This window comes from Macaca nemestrina, chromosome 18 (genome assembly GCF_043159975.1).
Source record: "Macaca nemestrina isolate mMacNem1 chromosome 18, mMacNem.hap1, whole genome shotgun sequence".
NCBI lineage: Eukaryota > Metazoa > Chordata > Mammalia > Primates > Cercopithecidae > Macaca > Macaca nemestrina.
In genome coordinates this window covers 28345173-28359021 of record NC_092142.1, presented here as the reverse complement: position 1 = coordinate 28359021, position 13849 = coordinate 28345173, and the positions used below count along the sequence as shown (strand labels likewise).

Genomic DNA, 13849 nt, shown 5'->3' with positions numbered 1-13849 from the left:
GTTAGGTTGGCAAGTTCAAGCAAGTTTAGGATTGCACAGTTTGAATAATGGCTGACTCTGGGCTATAGTGGTGGCCTCTGGTTGACTGATGCCTGGCCCTGAGCTGATTTAGGGCAGAGGAACTATTGGTTTGGTGTGTATGGATTAGACAAAGGAGGTGGCTGGGGATATGGGCTTGGAATTGTTGGTTTGCATATAAAAGGCCTTTTTTTTTTTTTTTTTTTGAGACGGAGTCTCGCTCTGTCGCCCAGGCTGGAGTGCAGTGGCCGGATCTCAGCTCACTGCAAGCTCCGCCTCCCGGGTTTATGCCATTCTCCTTTCTCAGCCTCCCGAGTAGCTGGGACTACAGGCGCCCGCCACCTTGCCTGGCTAGTTTTTTGTATTTTTTAGTAGAGACGGGGTTTCACCGTGTTAGCCAGGATGGTCTCGATCCCCTGACCTCGTGATCCGCCCGTCTCAGCCTCCCAAAGTGCTGGGATTACAGGCTTGAGCCACCGCGCCCGGCCTTTTTTTTTTTTTTTTTTTTGAGACGGAGTCTTGCTCTGTCATCTAGGCTGGAGTGCAGTGGCGTGATCCTCAGTCACTGCAACCTCTGCCTCCTGGGTTCAAGAGATACTCTTGCCTCAGCCCCCTGAGTAGCTGGAATTAAAGACACCCGCCATCATGCCCGACTAATTTTTGTATTTTTAATAGAGATGGGGTTTCGCCATGTTGACCAGACTGGTCTCAAACTCCTGACCTCAGGTGATTCACCCACCTCACTCCCAAAGTGCTGGGATTACTGGTGTGAACCGCTGTGCCCGACCCTGTTTTTTGAGACACAGTCTTGCTCTTTTGCCCAGGCTGGTGTGCAGTGGCGTGATCTCCGCTTGCTGCAACCTCCACCTCTCGGGTTCTAATAATTCTCCTGCCTCAGCCTCCAGAATAGCTGGGACTACAGGCATGCACCACCACGCCTGGCTAACTTTTGTATTTTTAGTAGAGACAGGGTTTCACCATGTTGGCCAGGCTGGTCTTGAACTCCTGACCTCAGGTGATCCACATGCTTCAGTCTCCCAAAGTGCTGGGATTAAAGGCGTGAGCCACCATGAGCAGCTACAAGGTATATTCACAGGCAAGTTATTTACTATCTCTAGGAATTCGCCAACCCTGGGAGGCATAGTCTCTTCAGGATGAGCACAGCCCCAAGATGTTAAAGCATCAGAAAATACAGGCCGGGCGCGGTGGCTCACGCCTGTAATCCCAGCACTTTGGGAGGCCGAGGCGGGCGGATCACAAGGTCAGGAGATCGAGACCACGGTGAAACCATGTCTCTACTAAAAATACAAAAAATTAGCCGGGCGCGGTGGCGGGCGCCTGTAGTCCCAGCTACTCAGGAGGCTGAGGCAGGAGAATGGCGTAAACCCAGGAGGCGGAGCTTGCAGTGAGCCGAGATCGCGCCACTGCACTCCAGCCTGGGCGACAGAGTGAGACTCCGTCTCAAAAAACAAAAAAAAAAACAAAAACAAAAAAAAAGAAAATACAGACAATAAATTATGAATGTTATAGCCATATTTAAACTCTGACTTTGTTCATGCTGGTTGCTTAACTGCTTTCATTATTGTTTTGGAAGCCAGGCTGAGCGACCGTCTGACCCTACAACCAGAAGAACCCAGCAGAAAAGAGAAGTACTCACCCAAATAGCCCGCTCTTACTTCTGGTGTCAACGGTTCGTTCCCAATAAATGTGTCATCTTGCATGTCTGCCTTCAGGTAGAGAAGGCCCCCAGCCCAGTCCTTGGCTCCTACGGCCCCCACGACTGCATGGCCCTGCCCAGGGAAGGAGATGAGCGGGTCAGCTACCCACCGATCCACCCCCCGGAGTCAGCTGCACTCCCTGCAGCTCATTGCTCCAGACCAGCACGCACCCTGCTGAGGTCAGCACTGATGCCGCTGGAGGACAGCTCCATGTTGAAGGAAGTCAGGTCCTGTTTGCTTGTGCCTGGGGAACAAAGCAGAGAACAGGTGAGACCCAACAGGCGTAAATGCAGTGAAAAAAATTAATGGCAGGACAGGGAAGAAGTGAGGTATTTACCTCTGGGTTAAGGTAGAAGGCATGCATGTGAGGGTCAGGCAGACCCAGGGAGTGACTTAATGCTGAGTTGACTTTCTCATGTAATACCCTGGGAGTCCCAGATTTGTTTGTTTTTTGTTTTTGAGACAAGGTCTTGCTCTGTTGCCCAGGTTGGAGTGCAGTGGCGCAATCACAGCCTACTGCAGCCTCAACCTCCCAAGCTCAAGCAATCCTCCCGGCTTAGCCTCCTGGATAGCTGGGACTACAGGCACACACCATCACGCCTGGCTAATTTTTTTTTTTTTTTTTTTTGAGATGGCATCTCTCTCCGTGGCCAAGGCTGTAGTGCAGCAGCGCAATCTCAGCTCACTAAAGCTTCTGCCTCCTGGGTTCAAGCGATTCTCCTGCATGAGCCTCCCAAAGTAGCTGGAATTACAGGTGCACCACCATGCCCAGCTAATTTTTGGATTTTTAGTAGAGATGGGGTTTCACCATGTTGGCCAGGCTGATCTTGAACTCCTGACCTCAGGTGATCCACCCGCCTCGGCCACCCAATGTGTTGGGACAATGACAGGTGTGAACCACCGTGCCCAGCCTCCAGATTTGAATATCCAATTACTCATCTCCGTGTGTCCAAGACTCAGCTCTTGGTTTCTGCTCTAACTCAGGCTTCTCACGTCAATGAATGGCACTCCCACTCACCTAATGAACCATGCTAAGAAACCAAATCCACCTGCAGTCTTCTCTTTCCCCCATCTCGTCTCCAACACGTCACCAAATCATGATATTCCTGCCTTTGAAATACACCTTCTTTCTGTTTTTTGAGACAGGGACTCGCTGTGTTGCCCAGGCTGGAGTGCAGTGGTGTCATCATAGCTCACTGCAGTCTCAAACTCCTAGGCTCAAGAGATACTCCTGTCTCAGCATCCCAAGTAGCTGGGACTACTGGCATGCACCACTGTGCCTGGCTTATATAGCTTCTCCTTAAGAATGCTTCACTGGCTGGGCGTGGTGGCTTAGACCTGTAATCCCAGCTCTTTGGGAGACCAAGGCGGGCAGATTACCTGAGGTCAGGAGTTCGAGACCAGCCTGGCCAGCATGGTGAAACCCTGTCTCTACTGAAAATACAAAAATTAGCCAGGCATGGTGGGACACGCCTGTAATCCCAGCTACTTGGGAGGCTGAGGTAGGAGAATTGCTTGAGCTTGGGAGGCTCAAAAACAACTGGAGGTTGCAGTGAGCCAAGATCACGCCACTGCTCTCCAGCCTGGCCGACAGAGTGAAACTCTGTCTCAAAAAATAAAAAAGGTCAGGCACAGTGGCTCACACCTGTAATCCTAGCACTTTGGGAGGCTGAGGCGGGTGGATTACCTGAGGTCAGGAGTTCGAGACCAGCCTGGCCAATATGGTGAAACCCTATTTCTACTAAAAATACAAAAAAATTATCTGGGTGTGGTGGCAGGCACCTGTACTCCCAGCTACTCGGGAGGCTGAGGCAGGAGAATTGCTTGAACCCAGGAGGCTGAGGTTGCAGTGAGCCAAGATCACGCCACCGCACTCCAGCCTGGGTGACAGAGCAAGACTCTGTCTCAGAAAAAAAAAAAAAAAAAAGAATTCTTCATGGACTGGGCGCAGTGGCTTATGCCTGTAATCCCAACGCTTTGTGAGGCTGAGGCAGAAGAATTGCTTGAGCTCAGGAGTTAAAGACCAGCCTGGGAAATATAGTAGAAACTCTGCCTCAGCCAGGCACAGTGGCTCATGCCTGTAATCCCAGCACTATGTGAGGCTGAGGCAGGAGGATTGCTTGAGCCCAGAAGTTCAAGACCTGCTTGGGCAATATAGTAGAAACTCTTGTCTCTACAAAAAAATTTAAAAATTAGCCAGGTGTGGTGGTGTGTATCTGTAGTCCCAGCTACTCAGGAGGTCGACGTGGGAGGACTGCTTGAGCCCAGGAGTTTGAGGCTGCAGTGAGCTGTGATCGCACCACTGCACTCCAGTCTGGGCAACAGAGTGAGTCCTTGTCTCAAAACAACAGCAACAAAAAACTCCTCATGATTTCTCATCAATCTTCACACTGAAATCGAAACTCTTTCTGAGGGTCTGGAAGACACTTACCTCCTTGCCAACCTTCTCTCTCCCTTCCTCACTGCGCTCCGGTCACACTGAACTTTTTCCATTTTCCTGGCATGCTGAGCCCTTTCCCTGCCCCTGGTCTTGCACCTGTGCTTCTCTCTGCCCTCATTCCACCTTCCTCATGTTGCTGTTTGAATCTCATCTTTCATATCTGAGCTTAAAAGCCAGTTGAGAGTGAATTTTTTTTTTTTTTTTTTTTTTTTTTAGACAGAGTCTCTGTCACTCAGGCTGGAGTACAGTGGCTGTAACCTCCACCTCCAGGTTCAAGCGATTATCCTGCCTCAGCCTCCCGAGTAGCTGGGACTACAAGCACACACCACCACGCCTGGCTAATTTTTTTAGTAGAGACGGGGTTTGGGATTTCACTGTGTTAGCCAGGATGATCCTGATCTCCTGACCGCTTGATCCGCCCACTTTGGCCTCCCAAAGTGCTGGGATTACATGCGTAAGCCACCGTGCCCGGCCAGAGAGTGAATTTTTTAAAAAAACATTTTTTAAAAATTCACTTTTCATTTTTATTATTTATTTAGACATGGGGTCTTGCTATGCTGCCCAGACTGGACCATTGCTCTTTTTTTTTTTTTTTTTTTGAGACAGAATTTTGCTTTCGTCACCCAGGCTGGAGTGCGGTGTCACAATCTCAGCTCACTGTGACCTCTGCCTCCTGGGTTCAAGTGATTCTCCTGCCTTAGCCTCCCAAGTAGCTGGGATTACAGGCACCCGCCGCCACACCCAACTAATTTTTGTATTTTTAATAGAGACTGGGTTTCACCATGTTGGTCAGGCTGGTCTCAAACTCCTGACCTCAAGTGATCCGCCCACCTAGGCCTCCCAGAGTGTTGGGATGACAGGCATGAGCCCCCGCTCTCAGCCCATTGCTTCTTTTTTTTTTTTTTTTTTTTTTTTCTGAGACGGAGTCTCGCTCTGTCACCCAGGCTAGAGTGCAGTGGCATAATCTCGGCTTACTGCAAGCTCCACCTCCCAGGTTCACACCATTCCCCTGCCTCAGCCTCCCGAGTAACTGGGACTACAGGCGCCCGCCGCCACGCCCGGCTAATTTTTTGTATTTTTAGTAGAGACGGGGTTTCACTGTGTTAGCCAGGATGGTCTCGATCTCCTGACCTCGTGATCCAGCCGCGTAGGCCTCCCAAAGTGCTGGGATTACAGGCGTGAGCCACCGCGCCCGGCCAGCCCATGCTTCTTTAACTGAACTGAACACCAAGGCTGTGTCCTAGCAAAGGAGACTTTCCTGTAGGAATCACATATCTTTCAGCCAAGTAAGCTTCCTGGGGAAATGCCCTCCATAACCAGTCCTCCATCTGGTGACCACAATACAAATCTTTTCTTATTCTAGGCCAGGAAAGAAGACTTGTGGGTTCTTCACACTGGCCCCTGCCCGTCTGCCCTTCTGAAGTAATGTGGAGCCTCAGATAAGTGACAGCAAGACATTGAGCAAGAAGGGGGAGGAATTATATTCACTCTGCAGGGCTCAGATCACACCAGCAAGACATAGGTCAGTCCTGGATCAACCTGAGCTCCAGGAGAAGATGGAATTTCAGAAAGAAATATCACAGAGGGCCGGGTGTGGTGGCTCACGCCCATAATCCTAACACTTTAGGAGGCCGAGGCGGGCAGATTGCTTGGGGCCAGGAATTCGAGACCAGCCTGGGCAACATAGTGAGACCCCTGCCTCTACAAAAAGTACCAAATGAAAAAAAAAATTAGCCAGGTGTGGTATCATACACCTATAGTCCCAGCTACTTGGGAGGCTGAGGTGGGAGGATCACCTGATCCTGGAAGGCTAAGGCTGCAGTGAACTGTGATCATGCCACTGTACCCCAGCCTGGGTGACAGAGTGAGACCCTGTGAAAGAAAAGCAAAAAAGAAAAGAGGCCAGGTGCAGAGGCTCTACTAAAAAATACAAAAATACAAAAAATTAGCTGGGCGTGGTGGTGGGCGCCTGTGGTCCCAGCTACTCGGGAGGCTGAGGCAGGAAAATGGCGTGAACCTGGGAAGTGGAGCTTGCAGTGAGCTAAGATCGTGTGACTACACTCCAGCCTGGGCAACAGAGCGAGACTCTGTCTCAAAAAAACCCAAAAAGAATAGAAAAGAAAGAGAAGAGAAAAGAAGAGAAGAGGAGGGGAGGGGAGGGACAGGGAAGGAAGGGAGGAAGGAAGGAAGGAGAGAAAGAAGGAAGAGAAAGGAAGATCACAGAGGCTGCTCCCAAATGACCCTCTCCTAAATTCCTTCTAAAGGTCTGTTTTATTTAGGTAAGCCCTTAGCACAAGATCAGATATTCAGTAAGTGCTTATTATTCTTTGTGTTTCTAATATGATGTCCTAGGGGAGGTCTTTTGTTCTTTTTTTTTTTTTTTTTTTTTTTTTGAGACTGAGTCTCACTCTGTTGCCTACCAGGCTGGAGTGCAATGGCGTGATCTCGGCTCACTGCAACCTCCGCCTCCTGGGTTTAAGCAATTCTCCTGCCTCAGCCCCCTGAGTAGCTGGGATTACAGGCATGTGCCACCATGCCCAGCTAATTTTTGTATTTTTAGTAGAGACGGGGTTTTGCCACGTTGGCCAGGCTGGTCTCGATCTCCTGACTTCAGGTGATCTGCCCGCCTCGGCCTCCCAAAGTGCTGAGATTACAGGTGTGAGCCACCGCGCTCAGCCGTTTTTGTTTTTTGTTTCTTGAAATGGAGTCTTCCTCTGCCACCCAGACTGGAGTGCAGTGGTGCAATCTTGGCTCACTGCGTCCTCTGCCTCCTGAGTTCAAGAGATTCTTGTGCCTCAGCCTCCTGAGTAGCTGGGATTACAGGCACTCACCACCACACCTGGCCATTTTTTGTATTTTTAGTATAGATGGGGTTTCTCCATGTTGCCCAGGCTGGTCTCAAGCTCCTGGGCTCAATTGATCCACCTGCCTCAGCCTCCCAAAGTGCTGGGATTACAGGCGTGATCCGCTGAGCCTGGCCTGATGTCCCAGGGGAATTTCTGTATTCAGCCTCCCGAGCCCTCTCCCAGGGCCTGTCACTCACCCTCAATGGCATAGATCTTCTTCTGCAGCTCAGTGAATAGATCTTTCAGCTTCTCAAATGTGTCCAGAATTTTTACAAACTCGCTCGCAGGTTTTGAGGCAAATTTGTGAAGTGTCTCCTGACTCTCCTTGGTCTGAAAATGCTTTCCAATCTGTGAGGGAGAGGAGAGTGAGGAGCTGAAATCCCCCAAACCTCAGTCCAGTTTGCCATTATTTTCACAAGAGTTTGGCTCCAGGAAGAAAGGGGCCTGGGGTTCAGAAAGAGGAGAGGGAAGGCGAGATGTAGGAAGCAGCCGGGACCCTACCCCGATGATGTAGCGGATGATGTCTTTGGCCGCATCGATGTCGCCACTGTCAGTGGCCTCCCCATCCGTGATGATGATGAGCACTTTGGTGGCATCTGGCCGGGCCCCCAGCTCCTCCCGGAACACCTCTGTCCTGTGTCCAGGAAAGGAGGAGGTGAGAGACTCCCCAAAACCAGGGCCTGAGGTCTCCTTCCCCACCTGCTCATCAAGTCACCGCCATACTGGTTACGCAAAAGCCCTTCCTGGATCTCCCAGGCCGGGATTCCAAGCCTGCAGCAGTCACCTCTAAACCTCCTTGCTGCCACCCCTTTCCTTCTGGACCAGTGGTCCTCACATTGCATCCTGGGCAGTCCAGAGAGTGTCCCAGAGCCCATGGGCAGGAGGAGGAGGTTTTGTGAGGAATGACTCTGGGCTTCCCACCCTCCATTGCAACCACATGGCCACCACTCTTTAATCAGTTACAGATGTTGATCCAAGTGAGATTTCAATGTGGAAGAGAGGGTCCCACAGCTTAAGAAAATTGGGGAGTCACTCTTCCAGAGCAAACTCTTTCAGCACCTCCTCTGCCTTCCCATAGTACCCAGCCCGCCTCCGGATCTCTACTATAGCAGTGAACCCAATGAATTACCAAGACTTCTCTATCAATTTTCCCCCTAAACCATGAGCTCCTCAAGGAAAGGACCATGTTGGATTTGTTGCTGTATCTCTGGCTCCCAGCACAGAGGAGGTGCTTGTGCATGTGAGATGAAGGAGGGAGAACTACTGTTAGAGCTCTTTTAGATTTTGTCTAGCAGGCTTTCTGTTTTTTGCTAAAATCCTCCACCCTCAAAAAAATTTAAAAAATAAACAAAGAAGGGAGAACTGAACACCAGATGGGCCAAGGCTAAAGTTTTCTGTCCTGGGAGTTCCAGACCAGTCTGGGCAACATAGCAAGACCCCAACTCTACAAAGATGAAAACAATTAGCCAGGCATGGTGGTGTGTGATTGTAGTCCCTACTCAGGAGGCTGAGGCAGGAGGTTCGCTTGAGCCCGGGAGTTTAAGGCTACAGTGAGCTAGGATCACGTCACTGCACTCCAGCCTGGGCAACAGAGTGAGACTTGACTCTAAAAAAAAGAAAAAGAAAATTCCTGCCTTGTCCACAACCTCCCTCTGAGTAAGCTGGGTTGGCCGTAGCTCTTGCTGAAACAGCAGCGAGATGTGAACTGTCTTACCCACGAACACCTGCTATCAAGACCTCTGGTTCTATCTGGATGCAAAATGCTTCTCCAATCTCCATCCACACAGACATGGGCCTATTGCGGGTCCTGTTCATGGATTTCCACCCTGGCTTAGACAACCATTGTCTCTATCTGGATTTTTCAATAGCGTCCTAACTGGACCTATCACTTCTACCCGCCTTTGTCCCCTCTACAGTCTAATATCAACCCCGCAGCCAGAGGGATCTTTTAAAAAACATAAATCAGATCATCACTCTTCTACTCAAAACCTTTAATGACTTCTCATCTTACTCAGAGGAAAGCCAAAGTCCTCACTATGGCCTCCAAGTCACTAACCCATCCAGACCCTCATGATCTCTTCGACCTCATCACCTACTATTTTCCCCCTCTCACTTATTTCTCTCCAGCCACACTGGTGTCCTGGCTCTTCATTTTTAAATTATTTTTTATTTTTTAGAGATAGGATCTTGCTCTGTTGCCCAGGCTGGAGTGCAATGGTGTGATCATAGCTCACTGCAGCTTCAAACTCCTGGCTCATAGGCCCGGTGTGGTGACTCACACCTGTAGTCCCAGCCTCCGAAGTAGCTGGGACTACAGCACTCAAAGTGCTGTAAATCCCAGCACTTTGGGAGGGCAAGGCAGGTGGATCACCTGAGGTCAAGAGTTTGAGACCAGCCTGGCCAACATGGTAAAAGCCCATCTCTACTAAAAATACAAAAAAAATTAGACCGGTATGGGAGCACAGGTCTGTAATCCCAGCTACTTGGGAGGCTGAGGCAGGAGAATGGCTTGAACCTGGGAGTCGGAGGTTACAGTGAGCCGAGATCGTGCCAATGCACTACAGCCTGGGCAACAAGAGCAAAACTCCGTCTCAAAAAACAAAAACAAAAATCAACCAACCAAACAAAAACTTCTGGGCTCAAGAGATCCTCCCACCCCAGCTTCCCAAAGCACTGGGATTACAGATTGTGCACCTGGCTTAGAGTTTCTCTTTTGGATTTAATTAGTACAGAGTAGATTTCTGTTATGTACAACCAAAAGAACCTGCAGTAAAATTGTTCCACTTTAATTCAGACAATAAACTGCCCCTTGCTGTACCTACCTACTGAGTTCCCGTGCCCTGCAGCTGGAAGAGGGTAGATCACCCAGAACAAATGACTGGACACGCGCTCTCCTGCAAAAGGGAACTCACGCGACATAGTTGATGGCACCAAAGGTGTTGGTCAATAGCAACATGTGCTTTACATGCTCCAGCAGAGTATCAGGGTCCTTCTGTTTAACATAATCTGAGAAATCAAATTCCGTTTTGTAGCTTGTGGAAAACTGAACAGCAGCAAACTAGAAAAGGAAGGAAGAAATGATATTCAATTATATATCCCTTTCCATTTGTCTGTTCCAAACTTTTCTTTTCTTTTTTTTTTTTTTTTTTGAGATGGAGTTTCGCTCTGTTGCTCAGGCTAGAGTGCAGTGGCATGATCTTGGCTCACTGCAACCTCTGCCTCCCGGGTTCCAGCGATTTTTGTGCCTCAGCCTCCCAAGTAGCTGTGATTACAGGCACGTGCCACCACACCTGACTATTTTGTGTGTGTGTGTGTGTATTCTTAGTAGAGACGGTGTTTCACCATATTGGTCAGGCTGGTCTTGAACTCCTGACTTCAGGTGATCCACCTGCCTCGGCCTCCCAAAGTGTGGGATTACAGGCGTGAGCCACAGTGCCCAGCCCCAAACTCTACTTCTTCTTTTTCAAGACAGGGTCTTGTTCTGTCTCCCAGGCTAGAGTGCAGGGCACAACCATAGCTCACTACAGCCTCAGCCTCCCAGGCTCGAGCCATCCTCCCTCATCAGCCTCCGAAGTAGCTGGGACTACAGGCACATGCCACCACACTGGGCTAGCTTTTATTTTTTGTAGAAATGGGGTCTTGCTATGTTGCCTAGGCTGGTCTCGAACTCCTGGCTTCAAGTGATCCTCCCGGCTAAGCCTCCCAATGTGCTGGGATTACAGGTGTGAGCCACTGTGCCTGGCTCAATGTCTTCTTATGCAGGACCTGGGCAACTCAACTCCACATCCTTGCCTTAGATAATTCTTTTGAAAATGAGGCAATGTACAAATAAGCACAGAAATAAAACGAAATAAACCTTGCTCCCTCATGTAATACTGTGTGTTGAGCTCCTATTCTCTGGGTCCACCTATGTCACTGACAGGGATGGGTTCCAGTAGCCATATTTCTGCTGAGTGACCCTGCTTAACTAGACACAGTTGGCTGGGCCAGGGATCAACACCTGACTGAAGCTAGGTCAGCCAGAGCTTCTTCTCTGAGAACTGGGAATTTGCAAAGGGAGGCGCTGGCTGAGGGAAAGGTAAAAAGCCCTCTTGGAACTTTAACATGTGAACTTAGGAGCTTTCCATAGGTCCATGTGGTCTAAAGGTGCTAAGGGAGCCAGTCTACAGAGACTGAGAAAAGAGAATAAGGAAGCAAAGACTCAAAAAGAAACAGAAATGAGAACTAGCTGGGCACAGTGGCTCATGCCTGTAACCCCAGCACTTTGGGAGGCCAAGGCAGGAGGATCTCTTGAGATGTCCAGGAGTTTGAGATCAGTCTGGGCAACACAATGATAAACCATCTCTACAGAAAATTTAAAAATTAGCCACGCATGGGCCAGGCGCAGTGGTTCATGCCTGTAATCCCAGCACTTTGGGAGGCCGAGGCGGGCGGATCACGAGGTCAGGAGATCGAGACCATCCTGGCTAACACGGTGAAACTCCATCTCTACTAAAAATACAAAAAAATTAGACGGGCATGGTGGTGGGCGCCTGTAGTCCCAGCTACTCCAGAGGCTGAGGCAGGAAAATGGCGTGAACCCGGGAGGCGGAGCTTGAAGTGAGCCAAGATCGCGCCACTGCACTCCAGCCTGGGCGAGAGAACGAGACTCCGTCTCAAAAAAATAAATAAAAAATAAAAATAAATAAAAAATAAAAATTAGTCACACACAGTGGTGCACACGGGTAGTCCCAGCTACTTGGGAGGATCATTTGAGCATAGGAGTTTGAGGCTACAGTGAGCTATGATTGTGTCACTGCATTCCAGCCTTGGGGACACAGTGAGACCCTGTCTCAAAAAGAAAAAAAGGCCGTGCACGGTGACTCATGCCTGTAATCCCACACTTTGGGAGGTCAAGGTGGGTGGATCACAAGGTCAGGAGTTTGAGACCAGCCTGGCCAACATGGTGAAACCCCGTCTCTACTAAAAATACAAAAATCAGCTGGGTATAGTGGCAGGTGCCTGTAATCCCAGCTACTTGGGAGGCTGAGGCAGGAGACTCGCTTGAACCTGGGAGGCGGAGGTTTCAGTGAGTTGAGATCGTGCCATTACACTCCAGTCTGGGCAACAAGAGTGAAACTCCATCTCAAGAAAAAAAAAAAGGAAATGAGAACTAGAGAGACTCCTAGAAGCCTTCAACTCCCTGGTTCTTATCCCTTCCAGAGGCCCAGTTATAGCCATGCCCATAGGCTCTGAGGATACCACATACTAAAATTTCCTTTCATGGTTTAAGCCATTCTTGGTTGCCTGCAACCAAGAATCCTAACTAGCATTTTTACCTGGTAGGAAGTGTTGCTGAGTTTCTTCATCACATCCTTCATGAAGTCCAGAATTTTCTGAAATTCATCTGGCTGCAAGCTCATCGAACCATCAAACAGAAATACCAGGTCTACGTTGCCCTTGATACATTCTGCAGAGGCCAGACGCAAGGGACCCAATGAAGCATCTCTGGTGTTTGACCGCCCATGCTGGTTCTCCCTAGGGGCAGCCACTTGGAGGTATTTTTACCCACTGAGTCCCCAGTTCCTTACCCTGAAAACCAGGGCGCCCCTGCAGCATGGCACCCTGCAGATTCTGGTGGAAGAGGTAACACAGGCCACTCAGATAGGTGTTCTGGTCACATGTTCGAGACAGCCCAGGGTCACAGGCCTAAAGGAAGCAAAGGCCAAAGATTTGGGTCTCCTATTTGCTATGTGTCTTCCGGGCACCATCAACCAAGAATAAGAACGTTCAAAGTCCTTTCACACTTCCTCTATCCAACTGGTTACCAAGGCAAGGAATGTGCACCTCCACAGTCTCTAGTGTCCATCCCTCCCATCCTACCAATGCTCTATGCCAATGGATCCTCACCGCCTGTAGGATAAAGTCTGGACTCCTTAGCGGGGCTTACATTGGGCACGACCCCACATTTCCAGGCCTATCTTCTCCTGGTCTCAATCTCTCTTTCTGTGTTCCAGCCGAATCAAATTATCAAGATTCCCAGAATAAACGGTGTCTCTTTCTTTCTTTTTCCCTTCCCTTTCCTTCCCCCTCCCCTCATTTATTTATTTGTTTGTTTGTTTATTTATTTCTTCTTTCTCTTTTTCTTTTCTTTCTTTTTCTCTCTCTCTTTCTTTCTCCGTCTTTTTTTTTTTTTTTTTTTTTTTTGACAGAGTCTTGCTGTGTCGCCCAGTCTGGAGTGCAGTGGCGTGATCTTGGCTCACTGCAACCTCTGCTTCCCAGGTTCAAGCGATTCTCCTGCCTCAGCTTCCTGAGTAGCTGGAACTACAGGTACCCACCACCATGCCCAGTTAATTTTTGTATTTTTAGTAAAGACGGGGTTTCACCATATTGGCCAGGATGGTCTCAAACTCCTGACCTTATGTCTGTCCACCTCGGCCTCCCAAAGTGCTGGGATTACAGGAGTGAGCCACTGCACCCGGCCTTTTCTTTCTTTCTTTCCTTCCTTCCTTCCCTCCTCTTTCTTTTTCTTCTTTCTTCCTTCCCTTTTCTTTCCTTCCTCTCTCTCTCTCTCTCTCCTCCTCTCCCCTCCCTCCCTCCCTTTTTCCCTCCCTCCCTCCCTCCTTTCTTTCTTTCCTTGCTTTCTTTCTTCTTGGGTCTCACTCTCATCACCCAGGCTGGAGTGCAGTGGCACAATCATGGCTCACTGCAGCCTCAACTTCCTGGGCTCAGGTGATCCTCCCACCTCAGCCTCCCAAATAACTGGCACTACAGGCACACGCCACCATGCCCAGCTAATTTTTTTGTAGAGCTGGAGTTTTCCATGTTGCCCAGGCCAGTCTTAAACT

General features: G+C 49.4%; 1 protein-coding gene and 1 non-coding gene across 2 annotated transcripts in view; one reads left to right on the top strand and one right to left on the bottom strand.

Annotated features, from left to right (window-relative positions):
• The window catches only part of LOC105483005 (integrin subunit alpha L), a 53503-nt gene that overhangs the window by 34967 nt on the left and 4687 nt on the right, over positions 1 to 13849 (bottom strand). Inside the window, exons 5-11 of the mRNA XM_071084403.1 lie at positions 12593 to 12710; positions 12341 to 12471; positions 9935 to 10080; positions 7524 to 7656; positions 7220 to 7370; positions 1907 to 1980; positions 1676 to 1808 (exon numbers count right to left, since the gene is read on the bottom strand). Coding sequence (XP_070940504.1) covers positions 1676 to 1808; positions 1907 to 1980; positions 7220 to 7370; positions 7524 to 7656; positions 9935 to 10080; positions 12341 to 12471; positions 12593 to 12710 — 886 coding nt within the window. The remainder of the gene's footprint in view (positions 1 to 1675; positions 1809 to 1906; positions 1981 to 7219; positions 7371 to 7523; positions 7657 to 9934; positions 10081 to 12340; positions 12472 to 12592; positions 12711 to 13849) is intronic.
• On the top strand, positions 8284 to 8344 carry LOC112426918 (U7 small nuclear RNA). The gene has a single exon (XR_003018307.1). It is a non-coding gene; the product is annotated as a U7 small nuclear RNA (small nuclear RNA).